The sequence below is a fragment of the Diplodia seriata genome (assembly GCF_021436955.1).
Source record: "Diplodia seriata strain FDS-637 chromosome Unknown scaffold_11, whole genome shotgun sequence".
Classification (NCBI taxonomy): domain Eukaryota; kingdom Fungi; phylum Ascomycota; class Dothideomycetes; order Botryosphaeriales; family Botryosphaeriaceae; genus Diplodia; species Diplodia seriata.
This window is the reverse complement of record NW_027117318.1, coordinates 557451-582496: the sequence shown is the minus strand read 5'-3', so window position 1 is coordinate 582496 and position 25046 is coordinate 557451. Positions and strand designations below refer to the sequence as shown.

General features: G+C 59.1%; 9 protein-coding genes across 9 annotated transcripts; 2 read left to right on the top strand and 7 right to left on the bottom strand.

Annotated features, from left to right (window-relative positions):
- SLS55_009899 (uncharacterized protein) lies at positions 1-1088 on the bottom strand (the record flags this gene model as incomplete). The annotated part of the gene is made up of 2 exons (XM_066781293.1): positions 1-672; positions 729-1088. The coding sequence occupies 2 exons, from the start codon at positions 1086-1088 to the stop codon at positions 1-3; spliced, it is 1032 nt and encodes a 343-aa protein (XP_066628295.1).
- A 324-nt stretch (positions 1089-1412) lies between these two features.
- On the bottom strand, positions 1413-3563 carry SLS55_009898 (uncharacterized protein; the record flags this gene model as incomplete). Its single annotated transcript, XM_066781292.1, is given in 5 exon segments — positions 1413-2433; positions 2486-2705; positions 2754-2777; positions 2842-3330; positions 3350-3563. 5 exon segments carry the CDS (start codon positions 3561-3563, stop codon positions 1413-1415), a joined length of 1968 nt encoding a protein of 655 aa, XP_066628294.1.
- Positions 3564-4276: 713 nt separating this feature from the next.
- Positions 4277-5281, bottom strand: SLS55_009897 (uncharacterized protein; the record flags this gene model as incomplete). The annotated part of the gene is made up of 2 exons (XM_066781291.1): positions 4277-5081; positions 5133-5281. The coding sequence occupies 2 exons, from the start codon at positions 5279-5281 to the stop codon at positions 4277-4279; spliced, it is 954 nt and encodes a 317-aa protein (XP_066628293.1).
- Positions 5282-5741: 460 nt separating this feature from the next.
- SLS55_009896 (uncharacterized protein) lies at positions 5742-6377 on the bottom strand (the record flags this gene model as incomplete). Its single annotated transcript, XM_066781290.1, has 2 exons — positions 5742-6052; positions 6110-6377. 2 exons carry the CDS (start codon positions 6375-6377, stop codon positions 5742-5744), a joined length of 579 nt encoding a protein of 192 aa, XP_066628292.1.
- A 549-nt stretch (positions 6378-6926) lies between these two features.
- On the top strand, positions 6927-9325 carry SLS55_009895 (uncharacterized protein; the record flags this gene model as incomplete). The annotated part of the gene is made up of 5 exons (XM_066781289.1): positions 6927-7228; positions 7259-7334; positions 7388-7752; positions 7801-8229; positions 8281-9325. 5 exons carry the CDS (start codon positions 6927-6929, stop codon positions 9323-9325), a joined length of 2217 nt encoding a protein of 738 aa, XP_066628291.1.
- A 937-nt stretch (positions 9326-10262) lies between these two features.
- Positions 10263-12260, bottom strand: SLS55_009894 (uncharacterized protein; the record flags this gene model as incomplete). Its single annotated transcript, XM_066781288.1, has 2 exons — positions 10263-11350; positions 11720-12260. 2 exons carry the CDS (start codon positions 12258-12260, stop codon positions 10263-10265), a joined length of 1629 nt encoding a protein of 542 aa, XP_066628290.1.
- A 3233-nt stretch (positions 12261-15493) lies between these two features.
- Positions 15494-17089, bottom strand: SLS55_009893 (uncharacterized protein; the record flags this gene model as incomplete). The annotated part of the gene is made up of 4 exons (XM_066781287.1): positions 15494-16118; positions 16171-16282; positions 16357-16744; positions 16808-17089. The coding sequence occupies 4 exons, from the start codon at positions 17087-17089 to the stop codon at positions 15494-15496; spliced, it is 1407 nt and encodes a 468-aa protein (XP_066628289.1).
- Positions 17090-18796: 1707 nt separating this feature from the next.
- Positions 18797-20623, bottom strand: SLS55_009892 (uncharacterized protein; the record flags this gene model as incomplete). Its single annotated transcript, XM_066781286.1, has 2 exons — positions 18797-20554; positions 20618-20623. The coding sequence occupies 2 exons, from the start codon at positions 20621-20623 to the stop codon at positions 18797-18799; spliced, it is 1764 nt and encodes a 587-aa protein (XP_066628288.1).
- A 2677-nt stretch (positions 20624-23300) lies between these two features.
- Positions 23301-24785, top strand: SLS55_009891 (uncharacterized protein; the record flags this gene model as incomplete). Its single annotated transcript, XM_066781285.1, has 1 exon — positions 23301-24785. The coding sequence occupies one exon, from the start codon at positions 23301-23303 to the stop codon at positions 24783-24785; it is 1485 nt and encodes a 494-aa protein (XP_066628287.1).
- Between the last annotated feature and the right edge of the window lie 261 nt (positions 24786-25046).

Sequence of the window (25046 nt, the reverse complement as noted above, 5' to 3'; positions counted from 1 at the left end):
TCACTTTGCTTCTTCGTCAGCATCCCATCGACGCCTCTGGCCATCATTCCTGTGGTCGGAAGCAAAATACTCGGTCGGCTCCCCCGAAATCGAGAGCCCATCCGAGTCGCGCACCATAGGATGGTGCTCCATCTCATGGATCGGGTCCGCGGGCATCTCGTAGACTTCCCGGCCGACGACTTCCTGAGGCTGCGGCGGGAGAGTGGCCACACTAGAAGCGCTGTTGAAGCGCATGCGTTGCGAGCTCTGCTCACTCCCCAGGCCAGTCTCGACACGGCCGAAAGGGATGGCGTCGCTCGGCCTCCGGCTGTGGGCGACGGGCTGGTATTGCCTGTCGAGGTTTCGGCGGCGCCATCGCCAGAGGACCAAGAGCAGGGTGATGGCAGCGATTATGGTGGTCAAGATGGAAAGGTAGCGGGCTCCTTGGGCTTCGCGGCACATCCATTTGTATTCGGGGTGGTCGCCCTCAATGATGGTGTTGTTGGCGGCACCGGTGCAGATCCAGGTCTCGGGGGTGTAGTAGGTGCCGTTGACGCCCAGGTGCTGCTCGACGCTCTGCTTCGACTCCCAGTAGTCGTAATTGGAGTAGGCGGCGGCGGCGGCTCCGCGCAACACGGCGGCGAGAGCGACAAGAGTAGCAATGCGATGGATGGGCAGTTTCCACTCTCGGTGCTGCAATTGATTAGCCGGCGGGCAGGCGGGGTGGTCGGTGGTCGGCGACGGCTCACCTTTTCCTTGCCCGACCAGTTCCATCGCAAGGGCATGTCGTCGCGGATGAGGGACATGACGAACAGCACGCACGCGTCGAGCACACCAACGGCGCCCGAGGCGGCTATCAGGTAGGAACTGGCGCGCTTGAAGTCGCCGCCGTACTCGGGGACCTGGTCATGGGTGACGGCGAGGATGTGGGCGATCAGGCCGGTGGTTGCGGGCAGCAGGATGCCGTTCACGAGGATGCAGGCGGACAGCAGCGAGAGGTAGCATTTGCGGCGGAAGCGCACAATCTTGGAGGGCGGCTTGCGATGCGGGAGCGCGTGTGGAGAGAGCGGCAGGCGAGCGCTGCTGGACCGCGGGCTGGGGCTGACCATGGCGCCTGCTCAGACATGCATCTGGTGGTGGGCGAGGTTGGTTGGAGAATCGGGCAAAGCGAGGGAAATGACGAGAGGCGCGGGTGGATACTTGAATACAGCAGAAGGCGCCAGCCCCCTTGCAGCTGTGTCGCTTGCCGCTGAAGAGCAAGGTGTGCCTCGCTCGTGGGGGCCGCAGCTGCGCCGCACATTAAGCTCATGTTATTTCCAGCCCCCGGCCGCCCCCACGGTTGGGCGAGCGCGCCGGGCGTGCGGGAGCCGCACTGGTGAGCAAGCGTTTCACGTGTATATTTAGACCCGCCAGCAAACGTCATTCCAAACCACCTACGGCGCACCAAGCAAGCAGCCGCCGAAATACGCCGCCAACCCGTCGACATCTTCCAGCCCGCCGACGTACCCCACGTACTGATCCGGCCGGACCGCCACCACACAACCCCGTTCGGCGTCCACCCCGTACTGCTCGTACGCGTGCCCGTGGCCCTCGTGGTAGCTCTCGTCGTCCACGTACACCTTCATATAGTCCCAGCCCCGCTTCTCGTCGAACGGATGCAGCAGGCTTGGGAAGTCCCGCAGCAGCTCTGCCTCCTTGCGCGGTGCGCTGTGCACCGTCAGGATCTCCACCACCGAGTCGATCTTCTGGTCCGCCGGCGTGACGCGACGCAGCCACGACCCCGGCGCATCGAGCGCCGCGCAGAAGCCGTCGACGCGTGCCTTCTGCCCCGCCGACAGGACGTTGCCAGCAAAGAGGATGATGCGGAACCGCCCGTCGGCCGGGAGCCGCTCTGCCAGGTGCCACGGCCGGGAGTCTGACTGGTTGAGCACCTTGTAGCTGGGAAACCGCTTGCCGAGCGGCACCTCCGTCGCCAGCTGCTGCTTGCCGACGGCCTGCTTGGTGGCCGACACATCGGTGCCGTCGCCTTGCTCCACCGCGCTACCTGGTTTGGCCACGAGCATCGAAGCTCCGTAGTCGACGCTGAGCCCGCTGGTGAACATGTGCGCAGTGCGGAACGTTTCTTTGAATTCGTCCATGCTGATCCCCTCGGTGTCGAGAATGTCCTTCGCGGGCCGGCCGCTGAAGAGCCGCGAGAACTTGTGGTCAAAGTCAATCAGGTCCTGAGCGATGCGCCGCCGCTCCGACTGGTAGGTCTTGAGGATGGTGCGCGGTGACCGGCCCTTCACAACAGATGCGATCTTCCAACCTAGGTTGTAGGCATCCGCCATGGACACGTTCATCCCTTGGCCTGCCTTGGGGCTGTGCGTGTGCACCGCGTCACCGGCAAGGAAGACGCGTTGATGGAGGTCGAAGTTCTTGCCCACTCGCTGTCCGATCTGGTAGCCCGTCCACCTGGCGTCCGTCTGTTAGCATGAGCCTACCATGAGGCGTCGTTCCTGCTTACCATTCACAGTAGTCGTAAGTCAGCTTGTATGGACTGATGATCCTCTGTGCAGCCCTGATGATAAGCTCGGGGGTGATCTTTGACCTGTCCGCTCTTCCGCTTGCGTCTGGGACGACTTCCTTGAGCTGAATGTACAGTCGAACGAGGCCCCGTTCCCGAGGGATGACCATCAGACTCCCATCGTTGGCGCTGTGGATAATACAGCGATTCCTGATGTCCGCTGTTTCGAGTTAGATGAGTGTCCCGGTGCTGAGATAACGGCACTTACGGAAGTCCGTGATGGGGACGACATCTGCTCCGCCAGTGTAGTTAGCATCTGCCGCGGGGGAAACTCGAGGATTCCGGGATCATTTTACCAAGAACACCCCAGATGTAATCAGTCGCTTCTCCTTCCAGCTCGAAGCCTAATTGCCTCCTGGTCCAGCTGTGTGCACCGTCACACCCAACCATGTACTTGGCCCTCAATATCTCCGAAGTGCCCTCCCGTCCCGAACTCTTCCGCAACAAGTCGTCCGTGTCATCTGCGGACAAGTTGCTCCTAAACAGCCCATCCGAAGCCTTGGCGCCGTCCGAGGCCAGTGACTGTGCAGGCGTGGCCTCTTCGTCAGACAAGTGACGCAGCTTCACGGTGAGGGGGTAAGCTGCATTGTCATCAACCAGGGATTCGTCGACTTCCAACGATTCTGGGAGAACACCGCGCTCGACCTCGATGTTGGAGTGCTCCTTCATGTGGTCCAGGAAGAAGCGCTCGATCCGACCCTGGTGCAGCACGCACTCGGTGAAGCGCGAGATGCCCGGGGGCGTATCCGGCACTCTGTCAGAGCGTCGGATGACGCCCTTCCCGTCTGGGTTCCACATGCATACCTGCGTCGGCTCCCGTCAGCTTTCCCCGGACGAGTGGGGGAAAAGTGTCGGGCCATACCTCCAGCATGTGGTTGGCTTCGCGCCACGCTCGGTGCGCAAACCCGAAGCTGTCGAACATCTCAAGGCTACGGCATTGCAGGCCGTCAGCTTGCCCAGCGAAAATCTTGGTGCCCCGCTTATCAACGATACGGGCATTGATGCCGCAACGCGCCATCCAAGCGGCTGTCACGAGGCCGGCGGGGCCGGCGCCCACGATGAGACTGCGGAAAGAGAATTAGAAAAGCGGCAGCGAGGCGGTTGAAGCAGGACTGAGCGTACACATCGCATGTGGTCTCTGGGATCGTTGGTGCAGGCATTGCCACGGCCTCGCTTGATGGGCAAAGCGTGGAGCGGGAGATGTGGGAGCGGGAAAGTTGGAGAGGCACGGTGGCGGGACATGTATATAAAGTTGCACGATGACGGGCAAGGCGGCGGACAAGGGGTTCGGTACTTGCGAGGCAAGCTAGTATTGCGGGGGAGCAAGATGTGGGGAGCGGCTTAGTTCATCCTGACAAAGCCAGCTCTGCCAGTTTTCTTTGGCTGCTTCTTGCTGTTGGAACGACCCAGTTTTGATATTGGTACGTGTGCGTCGGGCCGCTACACGTCGGAATTGGGGCCAGCATATGAAGCGGGGCATTCCTCCCTGCTCAGCGCATGCGTCCCGCGACTGGAGCCACCAATGACATATCACCCGACAACAGAGGAAGCGTAACGTGCCTCTAGGATCTATCATGACCAAACCGGATATCTATAAAAACCGGAGACTCTCGGGGTATCTTGAACATCCAGCAATATGGCTGGTCCAAGTCTCGCTGCAGAACTCCAAACCCATGCTTCTTGTAAGCCCCTAACGGGGCAATGCCAAGCTTCCGACCCCAGCTGATTGGCCTACACCTGGATCAGATCCGGCACTGGGGGACCGACGCCCCTGAGCAGCACAATGGTGTTGCCTGTTTGGCAGGAAGCGCCAATCTTCTCGCCGAAGTCCAGCAACCTTCCGCTTTCGACGTGGAACACGCGTAGCTTGTTCTCCTCCCCGTCCCCTCTGTTGTTGACATTCTCCACCTGCAAGGCTTTCGCCGCCATGTCCAGCACTCGGCCGACACTCCATTCGGCACTGTAGAAGAACGCGCCCGTAGGGTGCTTGGCGGTCGTCGTGTCGGCCGAGGCTTCCACATGCAAATACACCCGCTTCTCCGGCGGAAGCTTGGCGTCCCCCTTGGCCGTTTTTTTGAGGTTGTTGACCGCAGCCGCGCGAGCCGCCGGCGAGTTGCTACTTCGGCTGAGCAGTGGCTTCGTCTTGCTGTCCGACTTTGATGTGTCTGCAGCCGCCGCCCTCTTGCTCATGCCCCACGCCTTGAGTTTATCCAACGCCGCAAGCCCGCGCTCTTTCTGTGACGAGGGTTTGGCGCCCAGAGGCGCCAGATTTGCGCAATCATGTTCCTCCCGCATGCGATGCTTCAAACAGTATTGGCGGTTGCAGTTGGGGCAGTGCACTCCGGGGTTGAGCGAGGTATTGACGAGGGTCTTGCACACGGGCGAGGAGCATTGCTGTTCGTGGGTGAGGATGTTGGGCTTCGGCGTCGGCGAGGTCGAGGATGGAGTGGACGAGGCTTCACGGCGTGCGCGCGCCCACGCGCCCGCCTTGGAGCACTTGTGTGCCGTCTCTGAGCGGTGATCGAGGCAGTACGTGCTGCAAGCAGAGGGTCAGCTTACGGACGGAAAGCGGCTGCACAGAACATACCCCCTGCAGCTCTCGCAGCGGAACGGAAGGAAGTCGAGCTGGTGGCAGAAGGCGAACTGGCAGTGGGCGCCAATAGCTTCCACGTCGCCGACAGACATACTGGTATAGCTCTCCTGGTCCGGGGCTTGCGAAGACGACGGGTTCGCCATGTTGGCGGTATGAGCGCACGCGATTTATACGGTGGTGTAGTAAGGCCAAGGTGCCAGTGTTGGTCGAGGCTCAGGCTGCGGCGCGGTGCGTAATCATGGGGAGCTGGAAGATGCCAGAACGGGGCAACACCAGCCAAGCATTAAACCCGGGGCCGAAGAGCCGACACCGATCGCCGACCGTAAGGCTGAGCACGTGCGACCTTCCACCAACTTCGAGACTTTGGGCCTTTTTGAACCCATTGCCCATTTCCCCCGAGCGTTAGGGTTCTCAATTCGTCAATCATGCTTGGCGCACACATGGCTTGGAGAGAACTATTTCTTGGCCGGCCGTCACTGGCGGTTCTGAATAACCAGGTGCATGCCACTCTTCCACTTTCTTGCCTTGGCATTGCCTCTCGGGGCGTCCCGCCTGTCGAAGGCGGTCCCCTTCTTTTCCCTGCCTTGGCTCTCAGCCTGCGAATCACTGCGACCCCCAGCCCAGGAACTGTGCCCGCTCTAGCGGTAGCCTCTCCGATTCCCATGCCAACCAATCACTCCTCGTGGTGGGCAGGAGCCCCATCTTGTTGACCTTCCATATTCCAAGCGCAAGGGCCAAGCAGTTGGTGGCCACAAAAATGAGCTTGACGCCAAGCAGGCGCGACGACGTGCCGGGCGTCTCAAAGTTGGCAAAGGTGCGGTTGATGTTGATGATGGCGTTGACTGGGTTCTTGAACAGCATGAAGACCATCATGATGGAGAAGATCTGCAGCGAGTTTCCAGACATGTACATGCCTACAGGGCGCAATTAGTCTCGGTCGAACGCAGAGATGCACCTCCAGGGCTGCGCACCGACGGCACTCATGGGCAGCTGCTTGGCCGGGGCAATGGCAAGCTCCCAGGCTTTCTTCAGCTTCAGCGTGTCCATCTCCTCGGTGGAGGGCGGCTTGCGGGCTGCGGGCTGTGCGGCCTTGGTGTTCTTGCCCTGCTGCTGTCGCTGCGGCGCGGTGTAGCCTGGCGGATCGGGGATGCTGGCCTTAGCAGGCTGGGCGGCGGGCGCAGAGCCGAGGTCGATGACCCATCGGGGCGGCGGGGGCGGCGCAGCGTGGACGACGGACATGGCGGCGATGGACGGGGCTGTGGGAGGAGGTGCTGGTGGTGTTGGTGGTGTTTGGGCGGGCGGCGGAGGAGCTGCGGGCGGGCGCCGGGAGCCGGGAGCGGAAGCTGTGGCAGGCCCGCGGCGGAAGCGCGCGCCAGGTGCCAGGTGCCGCGGCGCTGGCGGCCCCTTCTCGCACAGGAACATCATCATCTCGCCGCCATCGCGCCCTCTTCGACTCCCTCCGCTCGACTCCGGCTCGATCTCCAGCCAGCGCACCCGTTGCCGCACGAGGAATGGCCGCCGTGGTCACGCATCTTCTCCGATAACCAGACACACGTGGACGCGGCACAGTCCCCCGGCCCTCGCACCGGATTGGAGGGGGAAAGGAACAAGCTTGGAGGGGAGCACATGCATGTAGAGCCACGCATCTGGGCACCACCGCAGCTATGAGTTCAGGCGGGCAGGATGCGAAGCTCTTCGCCCGGGTACGTCTCTCCCCGACAGCAACAGCCAGTGCGGCGCCCGCCGCGACAGCGCTCTACAACGCGATGCCCAGTGCCCGCCCCCACCATGTTCTCCGCAGCGCTCATGTTCATGCCCGCCTTTGCCTACGATGGCCCTCACTTACACTATCTGCGTGCGCCACAGGGCAAGGTCGCCGAATTACGCCTCGAGCTGCAGAGCGGCGGCAAGAAGGACAAGAACCATTCGGCCAAGAAGATCGCACTTAAGAAGATTGTCGCCAACATGACCATGAGCAACAACGACATGGTTGCTCTCTTCCCGGATATCGTCAACTGCATGAACATCCCAAGCCTCGAGATCAAGAAGATGTCAGTCACACTCGGAAGCCTGGGATCGGCTGCTGCTGGGTGAGAGGCGGTGCTGACTGAACGGCGCAGGTGCTTTTTGTACCTGGTCAACTATGCGCGCATCAAGCCCGAAGTTGCGCTGAAGGCATTGCCCATCATCGTCAATGTGAGCTCTTTCGGCCATTTGGTTCCGGGATGACAAGCTGAACCCTGTGGCAGGACATGGAAGACAGTAACCCCCTTGTGCGCGCGCTGGCTCTGCGGACCATTTCATATCTCCATGTCCGGGAATTTGTGGAAGCCACGGTGAACCCGCTGAAGCAACTGCTCAAGGACGGCGATCCATACGTGCGGAAGACGGCTGCTTTTTGCGTTGCGAAACTCTACGACCACGACAGACACCTCGTCGAGCATTCAGACCTGATCGACAGGCTAAACGGCATGTTGAGAGATGAAAACCCCACGGTCATTTCCAGCGCGCTGGCATCTCTCATGGACATCTGGGAGCGAAGCGAGAGCATTAAACTCACCATCGACTATGCCAGCGCCTCCAAGATTGTGCAGATTCTGCCCGACTGCTCCGAGTGAGTGCACTGCCGACATTCTGAAGTTGAGTGGCTAACCGGACACAGATGGGGCCAAACCTACATTCTCGAAGCAATGATGAACTATGTTCCAATGGACACGGCAGAAGCCGCACTCCTTGCTGAACGAATTGCGCCAAGATTATCACACTCGAACTCTGCCGTTGTTCTCACCTGCATAAGAGTCATCCTCTACCTCATGAACTACATATCCGATCAGCGAGTCATCGCTTCCCTCTGCAATAAGCTTTCGCCGCCCCTCGTTACTCTGCTCTCCAAAGGCCCCGAAATCCAGTACCTTGCTCTCCGTAACGCCCTTCTAATCTTGCAGCGCCGTCCCGAGGTCCTCCGCAATGACATTCGTGTGTTCTTCTGCAAATATAATGATCCGATTTACGTCAAAGTGACGAAGCTGGAACTAATCTTCATGCTTGCTACTGAGCGCAACATCAAGGAGGTGTTGACCGAGTTGAGAGAGTAAGCATCGACTAGCCATTGCTACCAAGGTCGAGCTAATGGTCGTCGTAGGTACGCTACTGAAATCGACGTTGACTTCGTGCGCAAATCCGTGCGTGCAATTGGCAAGCTGGCTATCAAGATCGAGCCTGCAGCAAGGCTGTGCATTAACACGCTGTTGGACCTGGTTGCAACCAAGGTGTCCTACATTGTCCAGGAAGCTACCGTCGTTATTAAAAACATCTTCCGGAAATACCCCAACCAGTATGAATCCATCATCTCGACACTGTGCGAGAACCTAGATTCTTTGGACGAGCCCGAGGCCAAGGCAGCCATGATCTGGGTTATTGGGCAGTACGCGGATCGCATCGACAACTCAGACGTCCTGCTCGACGACTTCCTCTACACATTCGCCGAGGAACCTCACGAGGTGCAGTTAGCACTGCTCACCGCCACCGTGAAGCTGTTCATCCAACGTCCCACCAAAGGGCAAGAACTTGTGCCAAAGGTCCTGCGTTGGGCCACAGAAGAGACCGACAACCCAGATCTGCGTGACCGCGGCTACATGTACTGGCGGCTGCTCTCGTCCGATCCGGCCACGGCTAGGAAAGTCGTCATGGGCGACAAACCTCCTATCACAGCCGAATCGGAGAAACTGGATCCGGCAACGCTGGAGGAAATGTGTCTGAACGTCGGCACGCTCGCCACTGTCTACCTCAAGCCAGTCAATCAAGTCTTCCGCTCCGCCCGCCCGAGGAAACTGCAGGACTCGCCCGCTCTGCAGCGTCACACGCTGCCTACCGTTCAAGCAGCCGCTGAAGCAGCCAAGATACGCAGCCAGACCGTGCCTTCCGCAATCGATACTGCTGCCGCGGCAGCAGCAGCGGCGAATGGCGACAGCAACATGGCGAGCGCAGTTGATGCCGCCGACCTCTACTTCGCCGGCGTAGGCAGCCAGCAGATGGGTACCCTAAGCATCGCAAACGGCAGTGGATTTGGCGGGAATAGCCCAGTCGTCGGTTCCCAGAGCAACATGTATGTTGTCAACCAGAACCAGCCGCAACAGGTGTACCAGCCGACTGTCGGGCCTGGCAACGGGGATCTGTTGCTATTGTAAGCACTTGGGAGGCGCCTGTAGCTGTTTCAAGACAGTGGCTGGGCGAAAAGCAAGCTGAGGGAGGGGTATTTTTCTTTTTTTTTTCTTGTTTCGCGTTGGCTAGGACTTGTAGGATAATTGGACAGGAGTTCTTTCTGGTCAGGAATGTGCCTCACCAGGTGGCGGTCGGAGGATGTGAGTTAGGAAAGTGGCTTACCACAGACCGCTGCTGCCTGATGGACGAAGACTTGGCGTCAAGCTGGAAGGGGGCCGACGCAACAACGAGGTACTCTGTGGGGGGTGGCCTTTCCCTCATTCTTTCTCCTTCAACGGACATCCCTTTTAAATCTTCGGATGGCTTAGCTGTTTTCTGTGTAAATACCAATATACACCCTCTTCTTCTGCCTATCTGTTGTACGAGCCGTCGAATCTGCCTCACCTTAGCAAAAGAGCAACAACGCAACTGAAACATCTCTACCACGACAACTCCATTCGGGGGTATCTTGCTATGTACAAACGATGAAACAAAACAGTCGGAAATTCAGAGGTATATGCGAAGCCGTAACAGTCATGTTCCCTTCCCCATCCGACCTCATCTTATCCATGGAAGAGATTCACGACGTACCCCGTGACGCTACCAGCTAGCCCATTTCCGTTTATTGCAACCCTGTGGTCAACAAAATAAAATCGCCCAAAACCAACCATGTACCCTCCAAATCCTTGTTCTGCGGTGAGCCTGAAACTCCCTCAATTACTAAATATATAAGTAACGATCAGATGTGACGTAAATGATCGCCTGAAAACGGAGAATCCAATGGGAGCCGGATCATACAAGTAGGTAGAAGAGAACATACGTTGAGGTGGTAGGCCAGGGACGAACAGACGAAAAAAAAAAGGAAAGAACCAAAAAGCGGGAAAGGAGAAAAAAAAACATCACCAGCTACGTATCTCAGCCCGTTTACCTCTGTTCATCTCTTCGATGACGGTGTTGGTGGTAAGAAACAGAAGACCTCCTGGACCGCCGTCCACCACCTCGCGCTTCGTTGATGACTCTCTGGCCCCTCTCCCATCCAGATTCCCCGAGGGGAGCGGTGCCTTGATGGGTCATAGCCGGCAAGCGTCTGTTCTCATGCCTCAGCTCTCCCATGCCGGCGCGGGGGTTGTAGAAGTCACTGGTCGGCGGGGCGCCAGGGTTCAGTCTCTCGTAAGTATAGGCACCGTAATTGTCTTCAACCATGCGCTCTCGATAGTCTCGCTCGCGGCGCGTGGCTAGACGCACCTCGGCGCGACGTATCTCGGCCTCTGCGTCTGCGATCTGGGAGGCAAGCATGGCATCAGCTCCCACGCGTTCGCGCACCATCTGCTGTCTTTCGAAAGCATGGAGACGTTCGCGCTCTGTTGCCTCGCGGTCTATAGCGGTGTCGGCGCCGATGCTCGAACTTGCTGTCGCGTTGGCAGAGGAGTTAGAGCGCGAGGTAGATGAAGCATCAAAGGGGACGCTAGGGCGGTATCGTTGACCACCCGTGGTGTTGCGGCGACGGAGCGGGTCGTCGACGAATGGTTGAGGAGGTCGACGCTCCCGGTTGGAGGTATGAGCGTTGCTGGCAGCCGCCTCTCCAGTGCGTCGCAATTCAGCCAGGCGACGACGGCCCTCTTCGAGTTGTGCCTCCCAATCTTCGTCGCCAGAGCTATCGGCTGGTGCGACAGCATCGACCGAAGGGTCATGACGTTCTTCCGGCTGACGGTTGGTGCGCTCTTGCTCTACGCGGCGGCGTCCTTCCTCTAGGCGGGCTTCCCAATCGTCGACGTTGCGACTTTGCTCGTTCATCCTGCGGCTCTCCTCGCGGCGTTCTTCTCGGTTTCGATGATATTGGGCCCAGTACTCGTCTGCTTGACGCTCTCGGCGTAGCTGTTCACGTCCCGTAGCACGCTCACGCTCGATGCGAGCTTGCTGTTCGTCCTCGGTCTCTCCGTGTTGGGCGTGCCCGCCGTTAACGTGGAGATGGTTGAGCGAAGCAGAGAGTCTTTCAGCAAACTCGCGATCGCCTGCAGGTTGAGCAGCACTCCGGTTGGTATCTTGAGATGTGTTGTTTGACGGACGCGAGGAGGCAGCAGTCGACCTGTGACCTAAACTGGTGGAAGGCTGCGTGACGATTGGTGGGGGCCTACGAGACCGCCTGCGACTGGGTTCCTCAGGGGAAGGCGGGTCAGCAGAGACCGGGGGCGCCGGAGGGCGTGGCGGCCCAGGTGGTCCCATTGGGGCGTCAGCCTGGATTGAGGGGGTTGCCAGTGGGAGGTCAGCATAAGTATGAGGGCTGAGTAAGTGGACCTCTTCTCTTCCACGTGAATCCGGCCGTCGCGTCGCCCTCGCGGTGGTCGCATAAGCCAGCGATGGCTTTGAGGGAATCGTCGCACTGTAGCTTCTACGATGCGAATGTTGATACGATGGGCTAAGGTTCTGTTCCTGTGTGACCGATAGAGGCGATGGCGGCGCGGGCGAGTAGCTCCTGATGCTGGACGACGATGTTGCTTCAGACGCTGCAGAGCTGCCGTGATAGCGCTTTGTCTTAACCTTCGACTTCTCTTTCTGCTTCTGCTTCTCCTTTTCCTTCTTAGAGCCGAGGTTGAAGACAATTTGTCCAAGAGAGCCAGTCTTGCGATGCTTGGGGGAAGGATGAGGACCGACTCCAGCTGAGGTTGGCGTGACTTCGACGAAGGTAGCGCCGTTGACTGGAGTGGCTGGGAAGCTTTCGGTGGCCGGAGACGAAGACTCGTCGGCGTAGCGTATGTGAGGGGAATGACGAGAATGGCCGGCGCCCTGCATGGTTCGTTCTTCGTAGGTAATCTGGCGGCAAGTCCTTCCAGCGCCGGCGAGCTGACATCGGCTCTTGACGTGGTCGTATGTCTCCTTCCTACCGTCGGGTTGGACGTAAGTGCGCTGTTCGACTACACACATTCTCGGGAGGGATGGTATGCGCAGCGGAGACAGATGGTGGTTTCGCCCAGTACAACGTCCAGTCACGGCCGACTGGGTCGGAGAAGGGTGGAGACGAGGCGGCTTTATCGGGGCTTCTGGCGGCTTTGGCTGGCAGAGATGATTGTGTAGGAAGTGGCCAGAGGTGTCGTGGAGACAGGAACAGGAAGGCGACAGAATGAACGGGTATGCAAGCCAGGGCCAGGGCGAGGACAAGCTACAGAAGCTCAGGAACAACGGGTCATTTAGGTCTAGCGCGTGGACGGCGGGTTTGAGGATGTAGGTAGCCGGCAGGTGACTGTGAGAGTGAGACAGGTACACCTGATATAAAGACGGTCCACGAGTACGGAGGTCTCAGGGAGGAGCTTCGGCTCGGACAACAAAGAGGCGGAGGAGGCGAGCGCATAGCAGCAAGGCCGACGGGTGAGGAAGACGGAGTCAAGGCGGGCGTGAGTGGGCGGCGTTTTAACTAGCGTGCGTGTTGAGCATCGCTGCCTGGCCCGCGGCCTCTGGCCCGCTCGACTTCTGCACTTTTGACATTACACAGACTTGCACCGCCAGAGGCGGCGCCGGCGTGGATGCGAGCGCGCATCATCGGCCGGGGGGCCAAGAGGACGGTCGCGCTGCGTCGCGCGTGGTGCTGCGCCTCGCACCCCGTCAGCGCCAGGGAGAGGAGCCACACCCCCGTCGCACCGTACCTGAGATGCGCAGCAGCAAAGGCGCAACAAGAAGCGGATCCGGGGTGCGATGGAGTGCGGACCGGGCCTGCAGCGGGTGACATGAGCAGCAGGTGGTCCGCGGGCGGGCAGCTGAGCCGGAGGTGGTTTGGTGGAGGCGCGGCGGCCGCCATGATGTCAGGCGCGATTGGCAAGTCGCGTCGCGTCGCGTCGCTGCCGTCTGCACGAGCGGGCGCTACGGGAAGATGCACAGCAGTGCCCTGGCAGCAGCTTCCCAGCCCGCCGTGTCTGCCTTGCCGCCTCCCATGGGGAAAGAAGGGGCAGCGAGACAGCACGAGCACAGCCATCAGCCACAGCTCTCCGACTATTCTTACCTGTGACGGCCCCCAAAGCGCCCATCATCCGCCCACCCTGTCCTCATTTCGCCTTCCTTCCACTCGCCTTTCGCTCCCGTCCCTGCGCCGACACATCTTTCGCACCGCCATGTCCTCCCGTCGCACAAGAAAGAGGCCTACAGACCTTTACGTTGCCTTGTTCAGCCTTGCCCAACGCCGAAGCATCACTTCCCTATGGCTACCATGCTTTGCAACCACGATGCCTCATGTTCAGCTCGCACTTCCACGCCGTGCCTACAGACCCTTCTTCTTGCCCCTTTCGGCCGCGTGTAAGATCTACCAACCTTTTGCTCTTAACGTCGGAGTTGGCTGGATGGGTAACCAGCCGCGACAGCCGCCGCTCTTCCGGCTTTGCTTCTTTGCAGATTACAAAGCTTGCCGAGCTGGGCCGTAGGAGGAGGCCAGCCATGGCACCGACTTCGATCGGGGTTGCCTGGCCTCTGCCACCACCAACAACAGTGGCGGGAAAGAGCTGGCTCCGGCTTGGTTCCCTGCTCTGCCCCCACCTGACTACTGCTCAACAGCCAGTTGACGGCTGCCTTCACCCATCCTTATCCCACCTTCAGTAAACGTCATATCAATACGGAACCTTTGTGCCACATCAGTCAGGCTCGTGGGCTTGGCTTCCGCGTCTGAGTCCTCACCGTCGTGTGCCAGCCATCCAGAAAGACTGCAGCCAATCGGCAAGTCACGCGACCCTCCCATATGCCTGCCTAATCCCGCCGTAGCACCACCATCATGCGTGCCCACCCCTTCTCTCTACTCTTTTCGCAAATCCTCAGTCACACATACTCATACGCACACACACTTTCGTTTTCCTCCATCTGATTTCTGTGCTGTCGCTTTCGATGCCTCCCCTCCCCTCTGCTCCCCCATCGGCCCACCCCCAAACCCTGCTAGTCCGTAGACCCTGAACCTTACCACCCACCCTCTCGGGGCCGCGCGGCAACGCCCGCTTGCCGCGCTCACTCACGCGCCTGTATCACTAGACAAGGAAAAGCGCAGCCCATGTTGTTCATCTTTGCTTCGCAGGTGGCAACACACTGATCGGCAGCACAGCACGCCGTGTGCTAGTATTCCTGCGCTCCCGTCTGGACTTTTGCACAATACTGGCACGGAACATGGTCATCGCGGCCCGCGTGCTGCTGTCCCGTCGCCCTGCTCCGAACCGGTCAGGCAAGGCAAGCGCAGCTGCGCAGCCCAGCGCCAAGGCATCTGCATGGAAGAGAAGGGGGCGACACAATCCAGAACCCGCCTCGGCGCAGGTCAGTGAACGACGAGCGTACGCCACAGCAAGGGTAGTGAAGTGTGGAAGCGAATAATCTGCACGCACCTTTTTGCGCAGCCTTAATGGTGGGGCACGCGCCCTAGCAAGAGCACAGACCGCGGAAATCCTGCAGGATCGTGCTGTGCTGCGCTGCGCTGCGGCTCCAGCCACACTTTGGTGGCTTGAGGGGATGAAGCTATTCTGCTATGCACGTGCGACGGCACGCTGAGTGTTGACCCTAAGTAAGCGTGCCTTCGTCATTCCGTGGCCTTGAGGCTATGAATGCCTCGCTGCCGCTCTCAAGACGAGAAAACGGCCGTGCATAATTAGCCATTGGAGGTGCTGAAATGTCTCGATTGGGGCCTTTATCAGTCCTTCATGAGCCACGATTTTTGTTCTCTGCAATTGCTCCAGGAAGGGTATGTTCTGCCACATTCCTCCTAGCATGAATACCCGTTCGTAACGTACATTCCAGACTTGCATCAGCAAGATGGTGTATTTTCACAATACCGAAACGCCCAAAAGAGTCCCCCGTCCATCGAATCTCACCAACGCCTTCGCTCACGATGCTCGACGACAAGAAAAGCAGAACAAATGGAAAATGCCCAATGTCCGAACCACGGAGAGACCCGGGAGGCATCGAAGGCCAGTGGTAGGGAAGGGACCCAATCAAGGCAGCAAGGACCAGCTGGTCAGCACGACACTCCGGGAAGGCTGTATTCCGGGACCATGCCCGGCAAATCCTCCAGGCAACTGAGACAGCTTCGCCGTGAAAGGTCGTGTCCATCATTCCATCGACGTGGGTCGGCCCGTTTAATCCCTCACATGCCACGCCACCCGCACTCTCCATGTCACAGAGCTCCACCCCACTGCAACTCAGTGCCCGGTGCTTGTTGACTCTCCTCCGGCGGTTGCGTTCGTCGCTCCATGCGTAGGGTTGGGGTAGTAGTAGGCGCAGACGGCGATGATGAGGTAGGCGATAAAACATAAGAACCCTTCCAGATAGTTGCTCTTACCATCGCGCAGGAAGCTTCCAACGACCAGAATAGCGAGAATAAGGACGATGGCCTGGAAGGGCTCGAACGCCAGACTCATGTCCTTGCCGAGACCCCAGCCGATGAAGACGACAATGGGAGTGTTCAGCATGACCGTCTGAATGCATGCTCCAAGCACGTGGGCGAGCGCGAAGTTCATCTGATTGTCGTAGGCCTCATCAATGGCCGTCAGGTGCTCCGCCGCCTTCTCGACCACCGGAATGAGGATGAGACCAACGAAAGCATCCTTAACATGGCGCACCTCGACAATGTAGTGAATCTGGTCGACAAGAAGGTACGCAATACAGCAAACACATCCGATGGCGATGATGAGAGCGACGAAGCACTCGGTCAACGTGAGCTTCTCCTTGGCGAGATCCTCGTGGCGGTCCTCGTCTTTCAGCTCGTCGTGTTCGAATACCTCGTCGTAGAGTCCGTGATGGGAATGCGTCTGGAACCACACATAACTAGACGACAGGGTAAGCAAAGGCGTAAGCCATTTATAGATATGCAACTTACACCACGTAGGAAATCAGAAGAATGATTGCCGTCGCACGGCTGATCTTGAGGCCATCCAATTCAAAGTCTCCAGTACCAGCATACTCCGAGTTCTGGAGCGTGTTGATGTAGGCTGCAGGGAGAATCAAAGCCACTGTCGCTAGTCAGCATCGCGAGTATGACGGTTCATACGGCCTGTAAACTTACTTCCAGCAACCAGCATCAAACCGCTTCCGACCTCACTGACTGCCTCGTGGAATTCTTGCTCCTCGCGCCTGAGACCACCAACGAAGAAGCAGCCGCCGATGCACAGTAGCAAATTAGCTAGAACCGATCCGAGGATGGCGGCCTGAATGATCTGGATGGGGTTGAAGGATTCCGTTGTGGGCTTGGTGATCAGAATGGCGAACAAGACGATCTCGACGATGGAGCCCAGGGTGGTCTCGACGACAATACCGATGACCTTGGGAATCTTGCGAGCGAGTTCCTCTCCACCAAAGCCGATCAGGTTGGCGGCCGGCACCATGGCAATGTAGTTCAGGATGAAGATGGCAAGATTCCAGTAATCCGAATGCGCGTGGCGCTTGGCGAATCCCTGGCAGACACGTGCGGCGTCAGCATGGCACAACTTCCTTGGCGTTCAATCAATGGGACTCACGATGATGATTGCAACCGGCACCACGGGCCACAAGATGTTGGCGTACTTGGACCACGGAGCCGAGCTGCGGAAACAGATGCGCAGGAAGTGCATGGGGTGGATGCCGCGCCGGCCACTCTCGCCATCGGGGTGGATTCCAGTCGTCACGCGGTGGCCGTTGTGGTTGAACAGAGGAAGCCTGTGCTTGCCGCCGGGCTTGGGTCTCGTTGTGCCGCCACGTTCCACGGCCGTGGCTTCGGAAGCGTCGCGCGGCTTCTCGCTCATGCGGGTGCGGCGAGCCATAGTGTCTGCGTGGGGGGTTCCTCTCAGAGGAACGGGTTGCGATGGGAGAGGGGGAAGGGATCGAGAGCCAGATGAGGGTCTTGACAGCTGCTGGGAGTGGGAACGGGCAGCGGGCTGGGTTATAGCAGCGGTGGCTGGTCGGTTTCCGTGTAAAGAGCAGCTTCACCGCCTGGATGCGTTGGCGGTGAGCTGGCGAGAGGCGGCGGGTGCGTCTAAGGATGCGGCAATGGGGCGTTTGGCGAGAGGGAGCTGAGGGCAGAGGGGCGGGCTTCTAGAACTTAAGGGTGGGCGAATGGTTCTGGCCGAAGCAAGATTGATGGGGGCTTGCATGGAGCGCTGGAGCGCAGATCGGCAGCGGCCCTGTTGTCGCTCTACTCCGGGGTTGGCAGCGCCCGCTGACTCGCGCCTTCGCGAACGCTGCTTCGACGCGCGCCTGCGCCCGGCCTCTGCCTCTGCCTCTGCCTCTGCCTATACCTCCACCTCCACCGGTGCCTCTGCCTCTGCCTCCGCTCCCGGCGTCAAGCAATCCTGGGCGTCGAGCTTCGGCGAGCTTGAGCGTGCAACCGTCTCCTTGGCCGGCGTGCTTGGCTGGGCGCCGAGGCCATGGCGGCACGCAGCACAGAATTCCTGCTCTCGGCCGCGCCTACCTACGTCATGCCACGCGAGCTGTCTTGTCGCGCCTGGCGCTGACACGTCTGTAGCTGGCCGGGGAGACGAAACATGTCCGCGGGCGAATGAGGCAAGGTCGCGCTTCGCTGGCGGGTGGGCCGCCAGTCACAATAGCAGCAGAGCAACGCGCCGAAACGCGAGTCGAAAATGGCGCACCAGTTGATTGCGAGCTGGCGCGCGGTTCCAATCTCCATGCTGCGGCTCCACAGGTACATATCCGCGAGCGTTGGCGCTGTGGCAGTGCAGCCCGTGCTTCGTGTTTCACCCAACGCACGGCCGGCGGCATCGAATCCAACGCCTTCACGTCCGGGCCTTGGACTCCCGTGGCAAGAGTGCAGCATCCTCAGCGGGGCCTGGTGCAAAGCGCGCGCTTCCGCCGACTGTGCGGGCCGCGAGTGGTCGGCATCCTCACCAGCCTCATGTACTCCACCTTGCTGGGGCTCCGTTTCAGCATCCCGTGCCAGCGTGCGCACCTGTCCTGCAGGGTCCAACGTCCAGATCCTCCCAGACAGGCGCTGCGCTGTCAGCGGGAGGAGCGGTCCGAGTCCGATCCCCACAGTCAGTCTATACTTGGTGCCAGGGTCCGCCCAGGCAATAGGCTGCCGCATCGTTTGCCTGCACCGCCTTCGCTCAGTCCTGGCGCCGACCAGAGGGCTTCTGCATCGACCTTACGATGATTGATTCGGTGACGAGGCTGGAAGCCACCAAGGCAATGACTAAGGAAAGCTAGTAGAGTGGGTATAAAGAAAACGACCGAGTTCCCCTAAGTAGAACCTCACGTGCCCCGACTGTGATCCCTTCTCCCTTCCCAGATAGACCCAACTCCCGACAAAATCAAAATCCCCCTTTTTCTTCCATGGTTTTCTTTTTACAGTCGCGTAGACGCTTCCCTGTACACTCTCTTCAACCCATGGACAAGCGAAGAATCGGAATTCAAGAATGGAAATGCGACGACCCTCTTCATGATATCATGGAACGTCTTTGATGCAAACGAACTCAACAAGGGAAAGGTCAGCGAGAGTCCGGGTTTACGTTCCTTCAGTAAGTGCAGCCCGGCGCCAACATCTCGATGCACCTCTGCAGCAGATTGCTTGCCTCGTGTAGAAGCTCCCATCTTGTCTTCTTGAACATATCACGCAGGAGTATAAGCATACCCAGGCACGCATTCCTGTCTTGAATCTTCACCAGAGCGTCTGGCGCCCGGACTCCGCCGACTCTGCGCAGGAAGCCTTGCATGTCTCTGACCATGTCCTCGCGGCTGTCCAGCTGGTATACCGGGTCAATGGGACCGTCGAGAGCGTATCCGTACGACCAAACGATGAGAGTTGCAAAGTAAAGAACCCAGGGTCGGTTGAGCAGGGAGTCGTCGCGCGCCGAGTAGGTGAAACCTGCGGCTTGCTCCACGCTTTGTGGACCTTGGCCAGCCGGAGCTCTAGTATGAATTTTACCGCTACCGTTCTCGTGCGGGAGCAAAACTTGGGAAAGGAAACGAAGTGCGTAGAATGTGGCGTCGCGCGCGCGGGCCGTTGGGGCCCATGACTCTTTCATCCGACGCTGTGCACCCGCGTAATCCTGTGGTGTTATGCTGCGACCTAGTAGGCGAGGGGCGCCTGCATAGATCTGGCAGTCGACAATGTCGACGTGCATGGCCATGTGCGCCAAGTGATGCAGGACGGTCCTGGATTCGAAGACGTTGTCATCAACGAGGCCGTTGCTGTAAGCAAAGGCGGTCGGGTTGGTCAATTCGCCGTTTTTAGACAGCGACGCATCAAAATCCTGCTTCCAAAAGTCGAAGGCGCGCGTGAGGCTACCGCGCCACTTGTCTCGTCCTCCCAAAGCCGAAGATGCTCCAAGAGAGCTCACTTGGAGATCACGCTGGTTCATATGCCAGCTGACACTGAGAAGGCCAGCCATGAGGATCGTCCGGCCGAATGAATTGGTGCGTACCGCGGATCCACTCAACGTCTTCTTGAGGCCGTCAAGGAAGGTCGTCGGCTTGACGCCATTGCTGGCCAGACTCGCCTCCACTCGGCCAACTTCTTGGGCGCTCGTTGCCGACCAGAGTGCCTCGTCGCACGGCAGCGGCAGCCGCATCTCATGTGCAACCATTACTGCCGAGTGGCCGAACATGGTTGCGTGTATCGAGTCGATCACGAAGGCTGCAAAAGCGGCTCGCCGGGTTGCCTCGTTGGATATCCAATGTCGCCACCATTCTTCTTGCGCATTTGTCGGGGACGAAACAGATCCATTGCGGCCATCCTTGACACTCGGCGGCGAGTCCATCGCCGATCTGCCAATGAGCGAGCTACCTCTCCGCATAAGCGTGAGGGTGGTGGCGTGATGTATATGCGCACGCTCATGCAGCGGACGCGTAGAGTACATCTTCTCGAAACATTCGAGAAGAATAAGCGCCTGGAACACCCACAACTTCGCCGGAGGCCTGAAATCAGCATCCATGAAAATTTCCCATCGCAAGTGCCACGCAAAAAAATTTGCAAGCTCTGCACATGTCGTCGTTACCTCCTGTCCGAAGTTCTTTTCCAGGCAAGACGCGCCCAGGGACATCATTGCGACCAGCAATAGTGGTGGGCAATTTGCAGCGTTGAATGTCGGTCGGTGTAAGATTGGGAGTTGTGTGTGGAAGTGGACCCAGTAAGAGCCGATGTAGGTCTGCATCATGTTCAAGCTGAGCACATGAGAATCCTCATCTTTGTCCCCCTCCAAGAGCTCCTCTTTCTGCTTCTTGACGGGTGCGTGGCTGCTCTCGTTGAAGCGGTGCTCTATGAGGTCGAGGATCTGCTGGCGCTTGTCTTCCGACAATGCCGATTCAGGCAAATTGGTGTCTAGAATGCTGCTAACGGACATTGGCTGATGGGGTGGCGCAGGCTGATTAAAATACCCGCTCGCCGTAGAGTCATATCCAAAGTAAGGGGCCTGGAGGCCGAATGTAGTAGAGCCTGGTACGCCAGATATATTATTTGCCGGATATCCCACGGGCGAGTGACCAGTCGCGAGATTAGATTCGTTGAAAAGCCAAGCCGTGAAGTCATCTGCCATCGCGAAAGGCGATCGACTGTATCCTTCTCCCCCGAACACGGGCATGGAGTAACTGTTGGGCGTCATATTCTCTAAAATCTGACCTTCACTGACGGCAGTCATCCGTTCTCCGTGCCCAGTGGCCTCGACGCCCTGCATGGACATCGAAGACGACATGGAATAGGTTCGAGGCGGGCCTTGCGAATTTTGGCTCGTTGTGGAAAACCCCGAAGGTGGCAGCGAGCTGAAGTTTGAGGGGACACCCTGCTGATTCTGACCTTGATACGTGGCGGGTGAATGGGACAGCTGACTGGCCAGGGCCGCAGGAGAGTTATACGCCTGCGAGGTACCTGCAGCCGAGGTGTATGGTGAATTTAGGCCGAGATTCTGCACTCCACTACCAACTGAGCTTTGGGAGCGTAGGGGAGGCGCACCAAAGCCTTGGCCCGAAGTTCGAGGCGAGTACTGCGGCCCGGCATTGCTTGCTGTATCAAAACTCGAGGATCGTTGAGGGGCGCTAAATGTGGACGATCTTCGGTGTTGATCCGGCATCTGCTGCGATACGCTGTTAGAGCGCCAATTATCGCCGCCCATGGCACGGTCGGACGCTCCATTTCCATGGTGCTGAGCGGTGGCACCGAGCGGTGGCGACATTGCGGATACAGCAGGTGTTGCGCCGCCCAAAGCCGATGCTGGTGACTGCGCCATGCCACCTGTAGAGTTGGGCTGCCGTTTGTGTCAGTGCGATCCGGGTAGCCAATCTCGGGGCCGCCTACCACCGGGGAAGCCTGTGAATTTCCTAGTTTCCCGTTCTTGTTTGCCATTGCATTTGTCACAATTGGGTTGAGGTTGTGCATAAATGTGTCCTTTCGCAGCAGCTGGGAGCCTCGAGCAGTGTGTCTTTCCTTGTGCCGGGCGCACAGATCTTGTCTCACGAAGGATCGCTGGCAGTCGGGGAAATCGCAATGGTAGATTTGCTTCGGGTTGTCTTCTTCTTGTCAGTTGCTCCATTGCCGACGAAACAAGGGCAAAGCTTACGGTTTAGCTGATGGCGGTACAGGTGCTCGGCGCGAGAGTAGCTCTTGCCGCAGCCCTCGTGGGGGCATTCAAACTTCTTGTCCAAGCCTTTGCGACTGCGCCTTCTCTTCCTCGACGAGCCGGGCGGCGCGTCGCCGTCATCCGCCTGGGTGTCTTGGTCGTCTAGATGCTCGTCGTCACGCGTGCGTCGCCTGCCTCGGTTCTCGTCCGAGAGGGGACTCGTTATCTCCTGCTCCTGCGTCTCCATCCTGGGGGCCGACGGGTGCGCAGGTCGCGAGAGCTGGGAGTCGAGCGGGTTTCGAAAGTCTAACGAGGTCCCTGCCTGCGCGGGTAGAATCTCGGCCGTCATAGCTCGCGCGACGCCTGGCTGCGCATGTAGTGATTGTGCAGGCGCGCGGAGCCCTCAGCCTCACCCGTTGATAGCCGCTTTCGGGACGGCTTCGAATGGCGGGATGCAGGGTAGGGCCAACCAGTCGAGTGGTGTTGTTTCACGTACAGGTGCGCGTGGAGATCGTGGGAGACGGCACTGGGTGGTACAAGAGGCGTGTTCTGAGGGCAGCGAGCGGCTGTGATAGGTATCTGATAGCGCGCGGAGCGGAGGCGTGCGCACAGCTGAGGGCGACGACGGGCGCTTGGGGCTAGCGCACGCTGACGTCTCGGCGAATGCTCAGAGAGGCCGCTGAGCGCTCAGACGTCAGGCGCGGTTGTGGTGGTCGAGTGTGGTGCTAGTGCGCACTGGGCGGGCGGGCCCTTGGTGGGTGGAAGGGGCCGCTGGCGACGATCCGCCGCGGGAAGATGGGGGTGCCTGCAGGGTCACGCTGCCGACGAGAAGCATTCCCGCCCCATCCGCCGACAAAGCTCACGCCCGACAGATCCACGCCCGCTCTCCACCGCTGGCGGAACCGTGGGGGATCGTTCCAGATCTAATGCCACCATTCGCCAGCCATCTCCATGCTCATCACCTTGCAGACGGGCCGTGGCACGCCAAGGTCCACCACGTGCCTGCGTTCGTGGATGCTCGCCCTGTGGCCCCGCCTTGCGGTTTGTTGCGGCTCAAGTTGCTTCTTCGCTGGACTAATGCTTGCCACGCGGGGCCGGAGATCAATCATGTCTTGCCTTTGTTTTTCGCCGTGTGGGCTTTTGCCCCAGCGAATCGGAGCACTACTACTCTACTGAGATGCGTACAGCGGATGTTTTGGGAGACGGCTCGGAGACGGCACGCCATGCTCCGGAAACGCTCATAGGCCGGGCCGTTGCACGGGAGCGCGTACTCCAAAGCTCACACATGGGGACATGGAGGCGGACGCAGGGAGGGGCGGAGATGGGTCGGCCACGTAGATCCGAGCAACGGGCGTGCGCCGGAACCACACGGGCTATGACATAAGACTCGCTCTCCCTACTTCCCTGGCCCCAGCCAAAGGTAGATGAGCCATGGAGCTCGACCTACCGTCAACATCTCCACCGCAGGATGGCCGATACTGCCCCGCAACCATCGAGCCTGGGCGCGCGCTTGAAGGGCGCGTTGAAGCCGAAGAAGTCGCGCAACCGCCTGGTCAAGAAGCCGCCCTCCGAGTCGGTCAGCGCTGAAATCGTCCGGAGGAACAACGAAACTATCTCCAGAAGCTCAAGCACCCTGCTTGGTCATGATGAGCCGCAGCCGCAGCCGCAGTCGCAGCTACGGCCGCCACACTCTACGGCCCCGGACGCCGCGCTGGTGGACAGGCACACCGGAGAACGTCGCGACATTACCGCCTTGATCCACGGCCTGCAGGACTCCTTCGAGCCGGGGCAGGACGACATACCCGAAGAGTTCGACGAGAATCGGCCGCCTGGCGAGCCTCTGATCTCCAGCCTGCCGCCCAGGCTGTGGCTCAGAATTGCAGATGAGTACTTGTCGCCAGCCGACGCTGCAAGCCTGGCTTTTGCGAACAAGACCTTGGCCAACATCTTGGGCCCTGCCCCGTGGGAGGCGTTGAGGCTGCCGGAAAACCACCTGGACAGAATCCAGTTTTTGGCCCCTATGGACCGCCATCTTCCCGCCCACCTCTTATGCTTTCCGTGCGCAACCTACCACGTGCGGATACACCGTGGCGAAGAAGAACCCAAGCCTCCACATGTGCTCAACCCACTGTTCACCTGTCCTCATGCTCAGAATCCACTCGTACCGCCGCCTCGCACACGGCTCACGCCAAACCGCAATCTTCCATTCGCCTTCGTCCAGCTCACGACGAGGGCGGCGCGGTATGGCCTCGAATACGGCATCCCCGTGGAGAACATGTTCCGACGCTGGAAGGATACTGCCAGCGGCTGGTCCCATCACACGCGCTATTACGTCGTTAATAACCACCTCTTCCTCCGCGTCATCAGCTCCACTTTTGCGCCAGCCGGCCTGCCGTTGAGTGGACAGCGACACCTCCTATACTCACGAGAAGACTATTCGCCTTACTTCTCCGTGTGTGCGCATTGGCGGGACGGCGAGCTGATGAACTTGTGCAAGTGCGCGCTCAACCACATTCCGAAGCCGCGTCAGGGGAACGGGCCAGAGCAGCAGCTCGCACGACGCATCGACTCACGCATAAAGCACGTTCCTACTGCCTTGCAAGTCGTCACCCAGTGCACCGAATGCAAGTCTATCCGGCGTTGCACCGAGTGCCCAACCGAGTATCTGATTGAGCTCAAGCTGGCCGAGGATAAGAGCGACCCGTTGCAGAAATTCAAGCAGTCCATCTCCGTCACCCGGTGGAGCGATCTGGGCGACGGAACGACACCGGCCTCACCCGAATGGGCAGCAGTGAATGGAGAAGTCGAGTACGATTCGTTCAAGGCTATTGGAAAGCGTGCGGTTTCGGCCATCTTTGAGTCGCAGGACAGCGATTTCATACCATATCAAGCAGTCAAGTCGCTCAATCCGAAAGGCATCAAGAAGGGCGAAGAAGGGCATAGCTGGTATTAGAAGCTGGGAACCAGGGCGGACTTTACAAAGTACATACTAACAAGGCACCCGATTGGGCTTACCAAGGAACGCCGTCTTCTCATCTGCAATTCGGGTGAGGGCGCTGGGTCATCTCTTAAAGTGGATCCTTAGGTTTAAGCGGAATTGGATCTTCGGAGCGAGGGTCTCCCAGAACACCACAGAGGCAAGGCGATCGTAAGGTCTGCCTCGCTTGCAGATTGCAAAAGGCGGATGGAATCATCATCTCCGTGGCTGCTCGTG